This window comes from Rattus norvegicus, chromosome 1, assembly GCF_021556685.1.
Source record: "Rattus norvegicus strain SHRSP/BbbUtx chromosome 1, alternate assembly SHRSP_T2T, whole genome shotgun sequence".
In the NCBI taxonomy this organism is placed as follows: Eukaryota; Metazoa; Chordata; class Mammalia; order Rodentia; family Muridae; genus Rattus; species Rattus norvegicus.
The window spans coordinates 154,280,417-154,300,254 of NC_141534.1; the positions used below are offsets into that span (position 1 = coordinate 154,280,417).

The following is a 19,838-nucleotide window of genomic DNA, read 5'->3' on the forward strand; positions in this document are numbered from 1 at the left end:
TGCATTTCACTTGTTTAGTTCTGTTGGCTTTAACCTGGCCCATTTGTTGCATAATGTCGGTGAGTGTGTTTGAAGTTCCCCATGGAAATCTGATATGATGCCTCAGATGTGCTCCTCCAGAGAGGGCTTGTATGGCTTCTTCATGGCAGTTCAATCAAATTGGGATTACATAAAGTTCTCTGCATAATGGGGGCATTTAATTGCATGTGCAAATATTTTTGCCATGAAGTTAGAACTTTTAATAACAATCACAAACACATACACACACACATGCACACACTACCTTAGAAAATTTTCTTATTTTATTTATTTATTTATTTATTTTATTTTTTTGGGGGGGATTAATTTTTTTTTATTAACATGAGTATTTCTTATATACATTTCGAGTGTTATTCCCTTTCCCGGTTTCCGGGCAAACATCCCCCTCCCCCCTCCCCTTCCTTATGGGTGTTCCCCTCCCAACCCTCCCCCCATTGCCGCCCTCCCCCCATAGACTAGTTCACTGGGGGTTCAGTCTTAGGAGGACCCAGGGCTTCCCCTTCCACTGGTGCTCTTACTAGGATATTCATTGCTACCTATGGGGTCAGAGTCCAGGGTCAGTCCATGTATAGTCTTTAGGTAGTGGCTTAGTCCCTGGAAGCTCTGGTTGCTTGGCATTGTTGTACTTTTGGGGTTTCGAGCCCCTTCAAGCTCTTCCAGTTCTTTCTCTGATTCCTTCAATAGGGGACCTATTCTCAGTTCAGTGGTTTGCTGCTGGCATTCGCCTCTGTATTTGCTGTATTCTGGCTGTATCTCTCAGGAGAGATCTACATCCGGCTCCTGTCGGTCTGCACTTCTTTGCTTCATCCATCTTGTCTAATTGGGTGGCTGTATATGTATGGGCCACATGTGGGGCAGGCTCTGAATGGGTGTTCCTTCAGTCTCTGTTTTAATCTTTGCCTCTCCCTTCCCTGCCAAGGGTATTCTTTTTCCTCATTTAAAGAAGGAGTGAAGCATTCACATTTTGATCATCCGTCTTGAGTTTCGTTTGTTCTAGAAATCTAGGGTAATTCAAGCATTTGGGCTAATAGCCACTTATCAATGAGTGCATACCATGTATGTCTTTCTGTGATTGGGTTAGCTCACTCAGGATGATATTTTCCAGTTCCAACCATTTGCCTACGAATTTCATAAACTCGTTGTTTTTGATAGCTGAGTAATATTCCATTGTGTGGATGTACCACATTTTCTGTATCCATTCCTCTGTTGAAGGGCATCTGGGTTCTTTCCATTTTCTGGCTATTATAAATAAGGCTGCGTTGAACATAGTGGAGCACGTGTCTCTTTTATATGTTGAGGCATCTTTTGGGTATATGCCCAAGAGAGGTATAGCTGGATCCTCAGACAGTTCAATGTCCAATTTTCTGAGGAACCTCCAGACTGATTTCCAGAATGGTTTTACCAGTCTGCAATCCCACCAACAATGGAGGAGTGTTCCTCTTTCTCCACATCCTCGCCAGCATCTGCTGTCACCTGAGTTTTTGATCTTAGCCATTCTCACTGGTGTGAGGTGAAATCTCAGGGTTGTTTTGATTTGCATTTCCCTTACGACTAAAGATTTTGAACATTTCTTTAGGTGTTTTTCAGCCATTCGGCATTCCTCAGCTGTGAATTCTTTGTTTAGCTCTGAACCCCATTTTTTAATAGGGTTATTTGTTTCCCTGCGGTCTAACTTCTTGAGTTCTTTGTATATTTTGGATATAAGGCCTCTATCTGTTGTAGGATTGGTAAAGATCTTTTCCCAATCTGTTGGTTGCCGTTTTGTCCTAACCACAGTGTCCTTTGCCTTACAGAAGCTTTGCAGTTTTATGAGATCCCATTTGTCGATTCTTGATCTTAGAGCATAAGCCATTGGTGTTTTGTTCAGGAAATTTTTTCCAGTGCCCATGTGTTCCAGATGCTTCCCTAGTTTTTCTTCTATTAGTTTGAGTGTGTCTGGTTTGATGTGGAGGTCCTTGATCCACTTGGACTTAAGCTTTGTACAGGGTGATAAGCATGGATCGATCTGCATTCTTCTACATGTTGACCTCCAGTTGAACCAGCACCATTTGCTGAAAATGCTATCTTTTTTCCATTGGATGGTTTTGGCTCCTTTGTCAAAAATCAAGTGACCATAGGTGTGTGGGTTCATTTCTGGGTCTTCAATTCTATTCCATTGGTCTATCTGTCTGTCTCTGTACCAACACCATGCAGTTTTTATCACTATTGCTCTGTAATACTGCTTGAGTTCAGGGATAGTGATTCCCCCTGAAGTCCTTTTATTGTTGAGGATAGCTTTAGCTATCCTGGGTTTTTTGTTATTCCAGATGAATTTGCAAATTGTTCTGTCTAACTCTTTGAAGAATTGGATTGGTATTTTGATGGGGATTGCATTGAATCTGTAGATTGCTTTTGGTAAAATGGCCATTTTTACTATATTAATCCTGCCAATCCATGAGCATGGGAGATCTTTCCATCTTCTGAGGTCTTCTTCAATTTCTTTCCTCAGTGTCTTGAAGTTCTTATTGTACAGATCTTTTACTTGCTTGGTTAAAGTCACACCGAGGTACTTTATATTATTTGGGTCTATTATGAAGGGTGTCATTTCCCTAATTTCTTTCTCGGCTTCTTTCTCTTTTGTATAGAGGAAGGCAACTGATTTATTTGAGTTAATTTTATACCCAGCCACTTTGCTGAAGTTGTTTATCAGCTTTAGTAGTTCTCTGGTGGAACTTTTGGGATCACTTAAATATACTATCATGTCATCTGCAAATAGTGATATTTTGACCTCTTCTTTTCCGATCTTTATCCCCTTGATCTCCTTTTGTTGTCTGATTGCTCTGGCTAGAAGTTCAAGAACTATATTGAATAAGTAGGGAGAGAGTGGGCAGCCTTGTCTAGTCCCTGATTTTAGTGGGATTGCTTCAAGTTTCTCTCCATTTAGTTTAATGTTAGCAACTGGTTTGCTGTATATGGCTTTTACTATGTTTAGGTATGGGCCTTGAATTCCTATTCTTTCCAGGACTTTTATCATGAAGGGGTGTTGAATTTTGTCAAATGCTTTCTCAGCATCTAATGAAATGATCATGTGGTTCTGTTCTTTCAGTTTGTTTATATAATGGATCACGTTGATGGTTTTCCGTATATTAAACCATCCCTGCATGCCTGGGATGAAGCCTACTTGATCATGGTGGATGATTGTTTTGATGTGCTCTTGAATTGGGTTTGCCAGAATTTTATTGAGTATTTTTGCGTCGATATTCATAAGGGAAATTGGTCTGAAGTTCTCTTTCTTTGTTGTGTCTTTGTGTGGTTTAGGTATAAGAGTAATTGTGGCTTCATAGAAGGAATTCGGTAGGGCTCCATCTGTTTCAATTTTGTGGAATAGTTTGGATAATATTGGTATGAGGTCTTCTATGAAGGTTTGATAGAATTCTGCACTAAACCCGTCTGGACCTGGGCTCTTTTTGGTTGGGAGACCTTTAATGACTGCTTCTATTTCCTTAGGAGTTATGGGGTTGTTTAACTGGTTTATCTGTTCCTGATTTAACTTCGATACCTGGTATCTGTCTAGGAAATTGTCCATTTCCTGAAGATTTTCAAATTTTGTTGAATATAGGTTTTTATAGTAAGATCTGATGATTTTTTGAATTTCCTCTGAATCTGTAGTTATGTCTCCCTTTTCATTTCTGATTTTGTTAATTTGGACGCACTCTCTGTGTCCTCTCGTTAGTCTGGCTAAGGGTTTATCTATCTTGTTGATTTTCTCAAAGAACCAACTTTTGGTTCTGTTGATTCTTTCTATGGTCCTTTTTGTTTCTACTTGGTTGATTTCAGCTCTGAGTTTGATTATTTCCTGCCTTCTACTCCTCCTGGGTGTATTTGCTTCTTTTTGTTCTAGAGCTTTTAGGTGTGCTGTCAAGCTGCTGACATATGCTCTTTCCTGTTTCTTTCTGCAGGCACTCAGCGCTATGAGTTTTCCTCTTAGCACAGCTTTCATTGTGTCCCATAAGTTTGAGTACGTTGTATCTTCATTTTCATTAAATTCTAAAAAGTTTTTAATTTCTTTCTTTATTTCTTCCTTGACCAGGTTATCATTGAGTAGAGCATTGTTCAATTTCCACGTATAAGTGGGCATTCTTCCCTTATTGTTATTGAAGACCAGTTTTAGGCCGTGGTGGTCCGATAGCACGCATGGGATTATTTCTATCTTTCTGTACCTGTTGAGGCCCGTTTTTTGACCAATTATATGGTCAATTTTGGAGAAAGTACCATGAGGAGCTGAGAAGAAGGTATATCCTTTTGCTTTAGGATAGAATGTTCTATAAATATCCGTTAAGTCCATTTGGCTCATGACTTCTCTTAGTCTGTCTACATCACTGTTTAATTTCTGTTTCCATGATCTGTCCATTGATGAGAGTGGGGTGTTGAAATCTCCCACTATTATTGTGTGAGGTGCAATGTGTGTTTTGCGCTTTAGTAAGGTTTCTTTTACATATGTAGGTGCCCTTGTGTTTGGGGCATAGATATTTAGGATTGAGAGTTCATCTTGGTGGATTTTTCCTTTGATGAATATGAAGTGTCCTTCCTTATCTTTTTTGATGACTTTTAGTTGGAAATTGATTTTATTTGATATTAGAATGGCTACTCCAGCTTGCTTCTTCTTACCATTTGCTTGGAAAGTTGTTTTCCAGCCTTTCACTCTGAGGTAGTGTCTGTCTTTGTCTCTGAGGTGTGTTTCCTGTAGGCCGCAGAATGCAGGGTCCTCGTTGCGTATCCAGTTTGTTAATCTATGTCTTTTTATTGGGGAGTTGAGGCCATTGATATTGAGAGATATTAAGGAATAGTGATTATTGTTTCCCTTTATATTCATATTTGGATGTGAGGTTATGTTTGTGTGCTTTCATTCTCTTTGTTTTGTTGCCAAGACGATTAGTTTCTTGCTTCTTCTAGGGTATAGCTTGCCTCCTTATGTTGGGCTTTACCATTTATTATCCTTTGTAGTGCTGGATTTGTGGAAAGATATTGTGTAAATTTGGTTTTGTCATGGAATATCTTGGTTTCTCCATCAATGTTAATTGAGAGTTTTGCTGGATACAGTAACCTGGGCTGGCATTTGTGTTCTCTTAGGGTCTGTATGACATCAGTCCAGGATCTTCTGGCCTTCATAGTTTCTGGCGAGAAGTCTGGTGTGATTCTGATAGGTCTCCCTTTATATGTTACTTGACCTTTTTCCCTTACTGCTTTTAATATTCTTTCTTTATTTTGTGCGTTTGGTGTTTTGACAATTATGTGACGGGAGGTGTTTCTTTTCTGGTCCAATCTATTTGGAGTTCTGTAGGCTTCTTATATGTCTATGGGTATCTCTTTTTTTAGGTTAGGGAAGTTTTCTTCTATGATTTTGTTGAAGATATTTACTGGTCCTTTGAGCTGGGAGTCTTCACTCTCTTCTATACCTATTATCCTTAGGTTTGATCTTCTCATTGAGTCCTGGATTTCCTGTATGTTTTGGACCAGTAGCTTTTTCCGCTTTACATTATCTTTGACAGTTGAGTCAATGATTTCTTTGGAATCTTCTGCTCCTGAGATTCTCTCTTCCATCTCTTGTATTCTGTTGGTGAAGCTTGTATCTACAGCTCCTTGTCTCTTCTTTTGGTTTTCTATATCCAGGGTTGTTTCCATGTGTTCTTTCTTCATTGCTTCTATTTTCATTTTTAATTCCTTCAACTGTTTGATTGTGTTTTCTTGGAATTCTTTCAGGGATTTTTGTGTCTCCTCTCTATGGGCTTCTACTTGTTTATTTATGTTTTCCTGGAATTCTTTCAGGGATTTTTGCGATTCTTTCAGGCATTTTTGCGATTCCTCTCTGTAGGCTTCTACTTGTTCTCTAAGGGAGTTCTTCATGTCTTTCTTGAAGTCCTCCAGCATCATGATCAAATATGATTTTGAAACTAGATCTTGCTTTTCTGGTGTGTTTGGATATTCCGTGTTTGCTTTGGTGGGAGAATTGGGCTCCGATGATGCCACGTAGTCTTGGTTTCTGTTGCTTGTGTTCCTGCGCTTGCCTCTTGCCATCAGATTATCTCTAGTGTTACTTTGTTCTGCTATTTCTGACAGTGGCTAGACTGTCCTATAAGCCTGTGTGTCAGGAGTGCTGTAGACCTGTTTTCCTCTCTTTCAGTCAGTTATGGGGACAGAGTGTTCTGCTTTCGGGCGTGTAGTTTTTCCTCTCTACAGGTCTTCATCTGTTCCTGTGGGCCTGTGTCTTGAGTTCACCAGGCAGCTTTCTTGCAGCAGAAAATTTGGTCTTACCTGTGGTCCTGAGGCTCAAGTTGCTCGTGGGGTGCTGCCCACGGGCTCTCTGCAGTGGCAGCAACCAGGAAGACCTGTGCCGCCCCTTCCGGGAGCTTCAGTGCACCAGGGTTCCAGATGGTCTTTGGCTTTTTCCTCTGGCGTCCGAGATGTGTGTGCAGGGAGCAGTCTCTTCTGGTTTCCCAGGCTTGTCTGCCTCTCTGAAGGTTTAGCTCTCCCTCCCACGGGATTTGGGTGCAGAGAACTGTTTATCTGGTCTGTTTCTTTCAGGTTCCGGAGGTGTCTCAGGCAGGGGTCCTGCCGCTCCTGGGCCCTCCCCCATGGGAGCCCAGAGGCCTTATACAGTTTCCTCCTGGGCCAGGGATGTGGGCAGGGGTGAGCAGTGTTGGTGGTCTCTTCCGCTCTGCAGCCTCAGGAGTGCCCACCTGACCAGGCGGTTGGGTCTCTCTCTCACCGGGTCTGGGAGCAGAGAGCTGCTGCGGGCCGGGATCCGCGGGTGTGGGACTTCCCTAGAAAATTTTCTATACCTTTCTGTTTTAGAGGTCCATAATTCTATTTATTTATTTTGTTTCAAAATGCTTTAACTATCTCAATCTTTTCTTGTCCTTTACATTTCTTACCCATTCTTTTTAGCTCTGATTCCAAAATCCTTTATGAATATCTGCTTAACACTGCTTCAAAGAGTATGACAGTATTAAATATGTGTTTAAAATCCCCAAACTCCCTCTTGGATATACATTGATCATATTTTGGGTTTATTGGTAGTCCAGAATATAAAATAATGAAGAAAAAAACCTTTTAAGTCTCACCCAGAGGTTTTTGTCCCAACTTCTTAGTCATTTAATGAATTCAATGCTATTGTACACACCTCCAATGAAAGACTCTACATTGGTTTAGTCTCTCCACTTGTAGATCTGGATTACTAGACAGAGTCTGATACATTACAGACTTAAAAAGAATTCACCCAACCAACCTAGATGTTTTCTGAAGAGGATTTATCTCACTTATCAATGTAATAACTATCCAGTTTCTAGTATGTGATTTGCATTTTCAGTCTGCCTTGATTGATTACTGGATATTTGATGTATACATTTTATAGGCATAGAGCTTGACTTATTCTAGATAATTGGATAAAGTATATTTCTAAAAGCTACTCACAAATATAGTATACAAAGCATAATTTGTTACTAATTTTCTATATGTATTTATTTGCAGACCATATCATATTGATATGTGACAGTGGCATCTTTAATAAATGTTATGAGGAAATTTGTCAATAAACATGGCATCAGAGTATAATATTAACTGAAGAAAGTCCATCCTCTATTTGAAACAAAAACAAAATATCTTAATTATTTTCTAATGGCTCTTTTTCTTGTAATTAGAGAGATTTGTAATAACTTTGCCAGTGTAATCAAACAACACAGAGATGGTTTTTCCCCAGAAGTAGAATAAAATGGTTTATAACAATTGTCATTTGTGCTGAAGAAGAAAATTATCTGAGTGTGTCAGTGTGTCTGTGTGTGTTTCTGTTTGTGTGTGTGTGTGTGTGTGTGTGTGTTCAGTTACAATAGCTTTTCTTTCATAGTATTTTTCTATTACATGGAATTATTCTGGTTGTTAAATTGATACACATTTTACACAATAGCCTAATTTCTCGTGATTGCTGTAGTCTGACAGGAGTAATACACAAAGATTATGTAATATATAAATAATCTTTTAAAATTAAGTTCCTCAGATTCTCCTAAGTAAGGAAGGGCACAGTGAGAAAACGTTTCTGTAGACATAAGATGACGAGTCAGAAGGGAGAATTTCTGCCAACCAAGAGTCAAACACCAAAGCAGGAAGGTGTTCCAGTTATTTAAACACTTTCGCTTACTTTTTGTTATTTCTATATTCTTACGTGTTTGAAAGCAAGGTCCACACTAAGACAAAATTCCAAGATTGAATCTCTTCCAATATCTACAGGCTTTGTCTTCCACAAGGAAATTGGAATAGGAGATGGAAAATGACTTTCTGCTAATGAATGCTAGCCTACGGTTTTATATCCTATGAAGTATATATTTTTATGTCATTTTATACCCTACAAATTCTAGCCATGAAACACGGCATCCTTCCTTTTTTTAAAAAGACTGGAGTTAGATGATAAGTTGTACTCCTATATGAATGACATGAAAAACCTGTGTTTAAGCACAATCTTTTTAGGCTGAACTCCCTTTTGGATGAGAATTTGAGTCTCTATTTCCTTTCTAGTTAGAGGCCAGATATGGCCTCACATCTTTGATCCATTGGCATTTCATTGTATGCTACTCTTTTTCTTCTCAAAGAAATGAACCTGTAACACTTTGCTATCAAAGCCTTCTTTCATTTGTTTGATGAATTGTCCCCCTTTCAGTGTTCTGTGGATTGGACCATAGATACCTAGAACACTCTCAATTTGAGTCATTTAATTTGGGATCTTACTCAAAATTTCAAATTCCCTTTAAACAACATTTATTTGGATTAATGTTTAAATATTGAAAAGAGATATATGTTTACAAAGATAATGAATTCTACTAGAACTCTGACTGCATATGCCTAACATTATACTGTGTTCTCTACATTGTAATTTATACTTTTAAATATGATCCCTAAAGAACTTCCCATATTTTTACCTTTGCCAGAGGAGATTCTATGAGGTATTTATGAACCATGAGAAGCACTTGAATTTGGAAATGAGTGACGTTAAGGTTGTCATGGTTAATGTCGATTGTTGACTTGAAAACAAATGAGATAAATCTCTAGGTCTGTCTGAGAAAGTATCTGATTGTGTCAAACTTGGGGACAAAACAAAAAACCCTATGTGGTTGTAGCATTCCCTGAGCTAGTATCCCACACTGAAAAGGCAAGAGTGTTATATGATCATCAACACATCAATAGGAGAAGCCTTGATCCTAGGCTCCTTTCCCCAGTGTAGGGGAATGCCAGGGTGTTGAGGTGAGTGTGAGTGGAGGAGAATAGGCATCTTCACAGAAGCAGGGGGATGGGGAGGAGGATGGGAGAGGGGGAAAATGAGTCAACATTCAAAATGTAAATACATAAAATATCCAATAAAATGAGTAAATTAAAAACCTACTTTAATAATAATATAAAAAGATTCACTCTTGTTGCTTCCAGATTATAGACTCCATGTTACCAGACACCTCCTGCCCTGTCTTGATGCCTTCTAACTGTGAGCCAAAGTCAATATTTCCTCTTTGACTTGCTAACTTTCGGGTATTTGCTAACAACTAGAGAAAAGTAACTAAAATTAGTCATTTATATTTGATAACTCAGTGATTCAGAACCTTAGTTCTCCAGCTACAAGATAAAGTTAATACATATTGTCTGTGGATATCATAGAGAAATGGGCAAGTCACCAGAAAAATCATCCAGCATGAGACAGTTAGCATGCTTCAGGTCCCCTTTCCTTCTTTGTTATGATTGTTATGCCATAGATCCTACACTCCACTTCTATCATCCATTATAAGGCCTAGAAAATGGGAAGGGTTGAGACTTTCAAAACCCAGAGATGACTTGGCTTCTAATGGATAATCTTACCTTGTTCTCAACTATTCTGCACTTTACTTCTTGTTATAAATAAATAATCTGAGCTGGAGAGATGGCTCAGCCGTTAAAGGCTAGGCTCACAACCAAAAATAAATAAATAATCTATTACTGTTTATGTGTTTCTATGAGTTTTATTTAATATTTCTGAATCATTCCTTACTATCTCATTTTGTTTAGGGATTTTAAATTTTCTTATTTCCCCAAGTGGAAAAAATAGAAATACTGTAAGGAGGATGCCCAACCACCATTAGTCTCCCACTATTAGAATAAAAAATCAAAAATACTTTTTAAAAGACTATTTGTAAAAGATTTGGCAGGATGATTATGACTCGTGGGTAGCTACCAGCTTCTATAATAATTACGTGGGTTGTGAACAGACTCTGAAAAGCAAAGTTGAGTTGCAACCTAATGAATTCACTCATTAACTTTAATAGCATCAGGTAGAGAAAGGAGAGGAGTGGGTCATGTGAACAGATAATACTGGCTCAGCCATTCCATAAGGCATACACCATGTTATTGTTTTATCATGTAAGTAAGTGACTGTGACATCTGAATTCTGCATGATAGAAGCTGAACATTTAAAGCTTCTTTTTTCTAATGAGGTATATTAATCTTATAGAAGGTTGATGCCATTTGAAAACAGCATAGCACCTATTAGGTATGTTTCACAAAACTGAACTACCTTTAAGACAAATAAGTTACGTTAAACATTTACTGAATGTTTAATATGCATCAGCCATTAAAATAAATACAGGCATATCCCAAAAGTATATTGACAAATTATAAACAATCTAGCCATGTGATAATTTTAACATTAATAGTACTGTAATATTGCCAATGTGAAAAGAAGTCTGCCTCCCTTGCTCTTCATAGCATGTGTACCTTTCCTATATTATTTGCATAATAATTGGGAAATGATTGAATGAATGTTGTGTTATTTTAAAAATGGGAAGGAGGTAAATAATAACTCCAGGAGAAGTTAAGCAGCTTTGATAAATTACATTCAAGCACTGATTGTACTGAGCAAGAATAACTGTATGTCTAGGACTCCTCCTTGCCCATCCTTCTATCCCCAAATCTAGAATCTTGGTAAGATTTTTAAAGACTATTTCTTCTGGGGATAGTCTCTCAGATATCTAGATTTTTATTCAGGCATTCAATCTTTTAGAACGGTATTTAAGATAATTTATTTATGTTGTTTCTCATGACAGCACAGTGAAATGCCTTCCAAGAACTCTATTGAGTTATAGCAAAGGAGTACATTGTGGTTTGAGAGTTCAACTACTGAGCTATTATGTGTGATTAGCCTTTGGCACAAATACATTAAGAGACAGCAAATGTAAGATCTATGAGTTTGGAAACATTTAGAATACTAATTGATCAAGGAATAATGTTGGGAAGGCAGGACAGGAATGTAATTTTCTTTAAATGATGCTGCAGGGACTTGAAACCTAATGAGTTGCCTGTTTATGAGTCAATTGGGTAAAAAGCAAAGAGGGTGCTCTTTCTAAAGAAAAAGTTAAGAAATGCCAGTGGATCCGAGATGGTGATGCCTATTCAGGCAGGTCCCACTTAATGAGCTCATGACTCATGCTGGGTGTGGCATGGGACTTACGGACTGGCACAAAACAGGCATTCCAAATCTATACCAAACCAATGCTTTGTAAGACGTACAAATTGCTTCTATCATTTAAGACACTCCAATCCATTTGCTCTGTATGCTTTTCTTTTCTTTTTCTTTTTCTGGTAGAAATAACAGCAATAACTTAAAACAAATATTGATTCTAATAATGAAAACAAAGAAACTCTATTTTGAGGAAAAAAAACTTACTTAGCTTTTCTATTCAACATTAGATAATTTGAAAATTTTTTTCGTCATTAGTTTTACTTATTCTTGTGGGTATGTATCCCTTTAAGACTTTCCAATGTTTTTCAATGTAAATTTTGAGGGTAAAACTAATTATTCTAAAGCATGAAGTGATTTTATAAGTGTTTGTCTGAGGCTATATATGTATGTACATATAATATGTGATGTATATATTATGTTTATGCAAATTAAATTATATATTACATATGACATATAATAAATTACAGATAATTTAATATAATTAAAATAATTCTAATGTTGAAATCCTTATAAGGCTAAATTATATAATGGCATTTCTAAAAACAAGAATCTTTTCTCTGCTTATTAAAACAACCAAATTTTAAATCTGAAGAATAGAACTTTGGAAAATAACCTTTAAAAGGAAACAAACTTTCATGAATTGCTAATTATGAATAAATAATGGAAAATAAATTAGAAAAGAGAAAGATAGAAGGTTAAATTGTTAATTCAGAATGTATATTATCTTGGGATGAGAATGAAAGTGAGATTTTGTAGGAAGGGTATGTTTTAGGGAAAGAAATAAAGGAATATAAGCTGCCAGTGAGAGTTCAGCAGTTAAAATCATCTACTACTTTCTGAGAACCTGAGTTTTGTTCCCACTAGCCACATCACACAGCTGACAAACACCTATTGCTCCATATGTAAGTCATCCAATGCCTACTTCTAGTAGATTCCACAACCACCTGCACTGACATATGTGCAAAATCACACCCTCGCGCCAACTAACACACAAACACACACACACACAAACATACACACACACAAACATACACACACACAAACATACACACACACACACACACACACACACACACACACAATTGAAAGTAAGATATAATCCAGGGCAATGAACTATTTCAGATATCTACTGAGGTGATGCTTTAAGAGCAGGTGCAGGTGCACAGATAGTTTCCATTTGGCTAGACTTTGCTGAGTGAGTTAAGAAAGCTTTCCTTCTTCCTAATGATCAAGTGACACTGTTATTGCAGGCAAACCAAGGCTAGAAACACCACAAAAACAATAATGAAATTAAAAGTTTATGTGTTTCCATTCATTCTCCTGTTCTTCTGGTCCTTTCTCCTATCTCTTCCCACACATCATACTGCCCTCAGGAAAAACAAGAATGTCATCTAACCTGGACCCTGGGGGCTCTCATGAGGAGACTAAGCTACCAGCAAAAGAGCATACCCTAAGCACATAAATAGCAGAGAGCAGCCTTATCCTGCCTCACAGGGAGCAGATGCATCTAATTCTTCAGAGGGTGGAGAGATACCCATGGGGGAGTCCACCATCTCAGAGGCAAAGGAGAGGGGAGGCATGGGGGGGAGGGATCCTGTGGGGGGGACTGGGAGAGGGGGGAGCATTTGGAATGTAAATTAATTAATTAATTTAAAAAGGGGAAAAGTTCATTTGTAGTCAATTCTCACTATTTATTGCAATGTTCTACAACATGCTGCAAATTCTAAATCAGCAAATACTGACTTTTTTAAATAGGGAAATACATGTTTAGGTTGTTCTAAGATTCTGGTGACAATATTTTCCTTAACTAATGATCACACAGCCTTGTGTTGTAGTAAAACTTTAATCAGGGGTTTCTACCTCACCTTAGATCATTTAGTTCCCAGATAAAAGACACAACATCTTTATATTTACAATAAGCCTTAATAGTACTAGAGCTGGGCAGATATCAACCCTCTAAGCTAATTTGCCTAAATTTCCTGTCAATAACACCAAATATGACTTGGTAGGCTTTGCTCTAACTCATACGGGCTAACCCTCATGAACAATTTTCAGGGTCCCTTGCCCCATAGCATCTTACTCTCTTCATTTTCTTCTCCTTTCTCCTCTTCATGGTCCCTGCATCTGGAAACAAAAGCCTCATCTATCTCTCTTCTGTGCAAATATAGTCCAAAGGCATCTTTATGCAATCAATCATTTTAATTAAGGAGTAAGGTTACATCATATCACTTGGTATATGTGAGAATTTCCTCATCCCTGAAGTAACCGTATCTTGGGGACATTATTTAACATTTCAATATATAGCAATACACAAAACTGCAACAGCCTTGTTTTAGGGGGAGTATCTCTTAAAGATTATATACATAGATTTGATTCACTAGTATAACCTTTTCAGAGTATAGCATTTTCATCTATTCCTTACTACAAGTCTTGTGATGTATGTATATCATATACAAATCACAACTTCCCCCTCCTTAGGAACACTATATCACATGTAAGTTCTATCCTTGGGGCCATGTGAGAAAGCAAACTCAGCAACAAAGCCTATAAAAATATAGAGTTTCTGAAAGTAAATACAGTAGGAAAAAGAGACTTTAGTTTTTGAGAACTCACATCTCATTCACTCTTAAATGAGAATATCATATCAGGGCACTATGATGTTAAGCCTCTATCCATATTTGTTGACGACTGTAAAATGATCCAACATTAATATGGGTCTTGTAACTAAAGTGTAGAAAGCAGTTTAATTTGCAAATATAAAATGCTGAGTCTCAAACCCAAGCCTTCGGGCACACTGAGAAAGTGCTCTGCTGCTGAAACGTATCCCAGGGGAAGACAAAGTGGAATAGAGTATCGATGATGAGCAAAAATGCCCACTAGTGAAAAAAACAAATGGATGGATGGATAGGTAGGTAGATAGATAGATAGATAGATAGATAGATAGATAGATAGATAGATAGATAGATAGATAGATAGAATGTCTAGACAGACATTCAATGTCTTTAAAAAATGCCTTAAGTGTGGCATGCATGTCCTTAGTTTTCTTTCTGTTTCCCTTTGTTATGGGAAAATATAAATCATTGAAGCATTAATGTGGCACCATCATGTTGAAAACCATTTTCTTCAAAGCAATCAGAAGAAGTAGGTGATAGAACGGAAAGTTTTGGCTTTCCTTAATATGCATTTTATTTTTTAGATTCTTTTCATTCCTTGTTTGAAATGCTCTGTCATTTTAGACAAATCTGACGGCTCAATTGTAACCATCATAACAAGCAATAACCAATGCATACAGCACCTTTTCAGCATAAAATATTCTTTCTTGGGACTTACCTGGCAGGCATTCTTAATAAGTTAAAAATAATGACCCTGTTTAGCTCAGTTATAGAGAATTTTCGGTTTCTTTTCTAACTCAATGACTTTTTTCTTAACTTTACAATAAATTGGAAATAACTGGATCAAAATAGCTTTAAGTTTACAACATGAGCTAACAAGGCTAATGACAACACATCTTTTTTTTTCAAAATGGTTAGAGATTTATGCCTGAGCAAAACAAAACGTGAAAGAACAGAGTCAAAAGATGAGCAAATTAACATTCTTGGAGCCAGATACTTTTCATCTATGGAAACATTACCCACAAGAGAGGTTTTCAAACCCAGCTTTTTGCAAACTCCATTAAATTCAATGAATGGATTGTGAAGAGTAAATTGAGCCCATTATCATCTCACAATTTTATATAACATTCATAATCATAGTGTTACATAAGACTGAGCTAACATTAACCAAAAGAACAATTTGAATTCACATATCCAGGGAGAATGAGGTTCTGCTTGACAGACAGAGCTTCCTGTCCTGTTTGCAGCTCGCCCATGCAGCTCCTGGTGCCAGGGAGACCCACATTCTCCTATCAGCAACAACAGAGGGAGGGAAGGAGGCAAACAAGCCCACTTCACTTCAACTTGTCAGCTTTAAATAAAATCTTCTGCAGCTGAAAATGAGACACTTGGGAGAAGATAATGTGTGAAGTATCCAGATTCAACACTGGAGCAAAATTCTCAGCTTTCCTTCCTCTTCCCTAACCTGTCACAAAGTTATTATTATTATTTTAATTATTCAATAGATAATAAGATACCTCATCTAAAGGGTCTTAGGAGAAGAATTGACTCATTTGGCTTACTTAGTTCTTATTCTCCCTTTCTACTCATTTCCTTGGGAAATTGCTCAGATCATTGTGGGTAACCCCTGGAAGACACTAATGATTATCTATGACCTTTGCAGCACATCATACTTATCAATATTTAAATCAAAATTCATAGCACATCACATTTTAAAATATTCATGCATTTGTTATATATTAATTTCTTACCTAATACTTACTCCATTACTGGTTGTATAGTCAAACTATTATATTGGGAAAAAAACATTTATTCCGTGGAAAATAAAATAGGTGAGGTAAACAATGGATCATAATGTCAATCTGTGTCCTCTACCAACTGCTCGAATTCAAATATTCCTGTTTCGCAGGGCAGGCACCGCCACTCTGCTCTTCCCCTCAGATCACTCCACCTGACTTCTTTGCTCCTTTTTGTGTTAGTTTCTTAAACTGCCAAAATTGTATTAAAGCATATATTTCCTTAAAGAGGACTTCCATGCCTTTAAGGAAGGACAGTATCACTTGTTGGAGAAGAAGGCCAGTACCAACTGTCTGCTCTAGTGGAAAGGGGGATAGAAAAATCAAGACTCCTCTTTTTGCTGTTACAAGGCATACCACTTAACGTAAAAGTATTTTTTCTTCTGTTTATTTAAAATGGCATATTTCCTTTATTTTCTACATAAATTTATACTTTTCCTCATTCTTTCTGTACTTTTAAGGTGAGAGTTGATTTGTGAGGTGAAGGGTGTCTTCCCTCTCACTGTATCCCATCATTTAAATTGTCTCAAGTCATCCAAATATATATTTTAAATATATGTTTAAATGCATTTGGATGTACATAGGTTAGTCACTGTAGTCACAGGATGACTACTTACAAGATATTTCAAACCTTATAATTTCTATCTCTTGCATAAATAATAATATCATGCTAGGGCATACTTTAATTACTATTATGTACTATTCAGAAATATTTTCCAATATTTTGATCCCAGTTTTGTTATTCTTTTAATGATTATTACAATGTACATAAAAGAAGATATTTAAAATTAATTTGATTTATTTATTAAATATCCAGGAAAATTATGCACAGTAAAATTGTGAAACCTGCATTCTACTTTATAATTTGAAATTTCTCTCAAACATACTAGCTTCTCTTCTAAAACTCAAAGGTAAGAATTTTCAGTCTGATATCTGAAATCCAGATTTTCCATCATGGTATTGCCTCTGTTCTCACTTCTAACAGGCTGGTAGATAACAATCACCTCTGGCATACCATGCTTGATCTTTGTGAGGCTTGTAATAGCCACTTTACAATGAGTGTCTCAAACAGGAGAGATTAATTTCCCCAGAATATTTCTGCTCTACACTAAGGGAACTGTCTTTGCTCGTTTCCACAGTGATGGCTGGGCCGACAGGTATGACGTGACAGATGGATATCAGCGAGAAGCTGTCGGTGGAATTACAATCAAGCTTCAGTCTCCTGATGTCAAGTGGTTTGATGATTATTATCTGAAACTCCGGCCAGAAACAAACCTCAGAAACCCTTGGTTTCAAGAATTTTGGCAGCATCGTTTTCAGTGCCGGCTGGAAGGGTTTGCACAGGAGAACAGCAAGTACAACAAGACTTGCAACAGTAAGCCAATTTATTGTTTCATTTAAAGTGGATAAGGCTAAGTCTCCAATTTGTCTGAATTGTGTCATGGAGATAGAGACTCTCATTTGTTAGTGTGGAGGACTCTTCCACAAACAGAGTGGGTATTGTTACTTAATGGTGATAAGCAGGTTTTATTCCCATTCACCAAAATATATCTAAGCAAGTGTTTACTCTATCGACATTTAAAATAATTAAATCACCACTATTTATAGTATTAAAATTTTGAATGTGTTTCAGTGAGGGACTGTGCTAGAAGCATCACATGAATTAGTTCCAGAGTGGAACTTCTCTTGACATCTCTGAAGGCAGGGACCCTGTTCTATGCATTTCTATCATCTTGAACAATTAGGAAATGGAACATATGTTTAAAGAATGAATGGATAAATGTCAGAGAGCAGGTCTATTTCCAACTTCAGTAAGTAAACAGAAACAGTAACAGAACGTTTGATGTATATAGTTATAATATTTTAAGAAACATAATTCCATCAAAACCATTATTCAGTCATTAAGTAACTACTTACAAGGGATCAACAATGTGACAAGTTATTGCTTTAGTTATAAGGGTACTACAGTATAGAAGGTTCATTGTCTTCAAAATTTTAGCATCGTAGCAGTAAGGTAATACCCCTGACAAAACCTCGGTTCTGTGTGGTCAGTGCTGTGAGTGACATAAGGTTTAGGATATAGTTTATGCATACCACATCCTAAAATCTTTCCTTGATTTTAATAACCAGGCATAGTAGTACTGACTATTGATGTATAAGTCAATTTCATAAAAACTGTGCTAAAATTGATAAGGGGTGTGTGGAGAATGACTTACCCCACATTGTGCAACAAAAATGGGACAAAAATTTGCAAAGAAACTAAATGTCACATTATCACTACTTTCATTCATCCTGTGAGAACACTAACTCGCGTCAGCCTTTGTCATTGTAACTCCAATTCCAGTCCACAGATAGGTTGCCACATCCCTGTATCAAAATAAGGGAAATAGTGAGTTCATAAAGCAGTCTCTCTCTTAGATCACGTGCATCCAGTGTTTTGCTATCAGTCTACTCCTTTCATGAAAGGATGGAGATAGTAGTGAGAATTTGTGCTTCCTTTATCATTAGTTGAGAAAACAAGACCTTACCCTCCTTATTCTGGTTCTTATTCAAGTAAGAGTAAATTAAGATGCTTTAACTAGGGTTTCTATTGCTATAAAAATACGCCAGAACCATAAGCAACTTGAGGAGGAAAGGGTTTATTTAGCATTTTCTTTCATACCGCAGACCTTCATCTAGAGGAGTCAGGGCAGGAAGTCAACACAGGAACCTAAAAGCAAGGATCAACACAAAGACCATGGAGGAATGTCACTTACTGGTTTAGTCAGTCTGAGTGCTTATCCACTCCGGACCACCTGCACAGGAATGGCATCACCTACAGTGAGCTGGGACTTCCCACTTCAATCGTCAATGAAGAAAATGTGCCAGGCCAATGTGATGAGGGGTGTAAATTCTAAAGTGAGGTTCTCTCTTCCAAAATAACTGAATTGTATCAAGCTGACATAAAACCAGGCAGCACAAAACCAGGCAACATGGAAGGAAAGCTGGAATGTAGAATATTGTGTTGGTCAAAGCAAAACAAACATCACAGGAGGATGGGCTAATAGTTTGCTTCTCTGTTGTTTAATTTTCTGCTCCCTTTTTTTTCTAAATCTACCAAAGCTTGTTTATTTCCTTTGTTTTTAGTTTTCATTGTTATGAAAAAAAGAACTATGAGAATAAGCAACATTTCCGCTGATGCTTCACATTTTTCCTTTTTGTTGATGATTTTATGGTTTTATATTTTTAACCAACTTTTGAAATGACACACCCCTTTTCATCTGGAGATTTGGGGAACATAGTCCTCTCTTTTGTGCTGTGGACAGGTAAGTATGTAGCTACTTTGTCAGAGTGACAGAGTGGGAACATCTCTGTATTCTCATCTCCTGAGCCTGCCACATGTCTTCTTCTTCTTCCTTTTCCTCTTCCTCTTCCTCTCCTCTTCTTCTTCTTCTTCTTCTTCTTCCTCTTCTTCTTATTCTTCTTCTTCCTCCTCCTCCTCCTCTGCCTCCTCCTCCTCTTCCTCATCTTCTTTTTCACATAAACTTAAATTTATTTATCTATTTATTTATTATTTTTCTATCATAAAATATTTATTTTAGATTTTAACACAGAAATGACAAATAAAATATTTCATAAAAGTGTTACATTTCCAGAATTCTAGCCATTATTAGGAGAATGTCATTTGTAAATTTGTCCATTAACATATGACTTTATTTTCCATCTAAAATTGATGAGAACTATGTAAATTTAGGTTGGATATGGAGGCAACATACCCAGAATTAAAATACCAATTTAAATTTTAAATAATTAACTAATTTATTTATTTGCTTCATAGTCACACTGCAGTTTCTCCTTCCTTCTCGCCTCCCAGTCCTTCCCTCTCCCTTCCTCTCCCCTGACATC

At 37.2% G+C, this 19,838-nt stretch overlaps 1 protein-coding gene across 6 annotated transcripts in view; it reads left to right on the plus strand.

The window, feature by feature from the left end:
- Grm5 (glutamate metabotropic receptor 5) overlaps positions 1-19,838 on the plus strand; it is a 561,776-nt gene that overhangs the window by 401,324 nt on the left and 140,614 nt on the right. For all 6 annotated transcript variants that reach the window (NM_001439436.1, NM_017012.3, NM_001439437.1 and 3 more), the window contains 1 exon segment: positions 17,093-17,328. In NM_001439436.1, the coding sequence (NP_001426365.1) occupies positions 17,093-17,328 (236 nt within the window).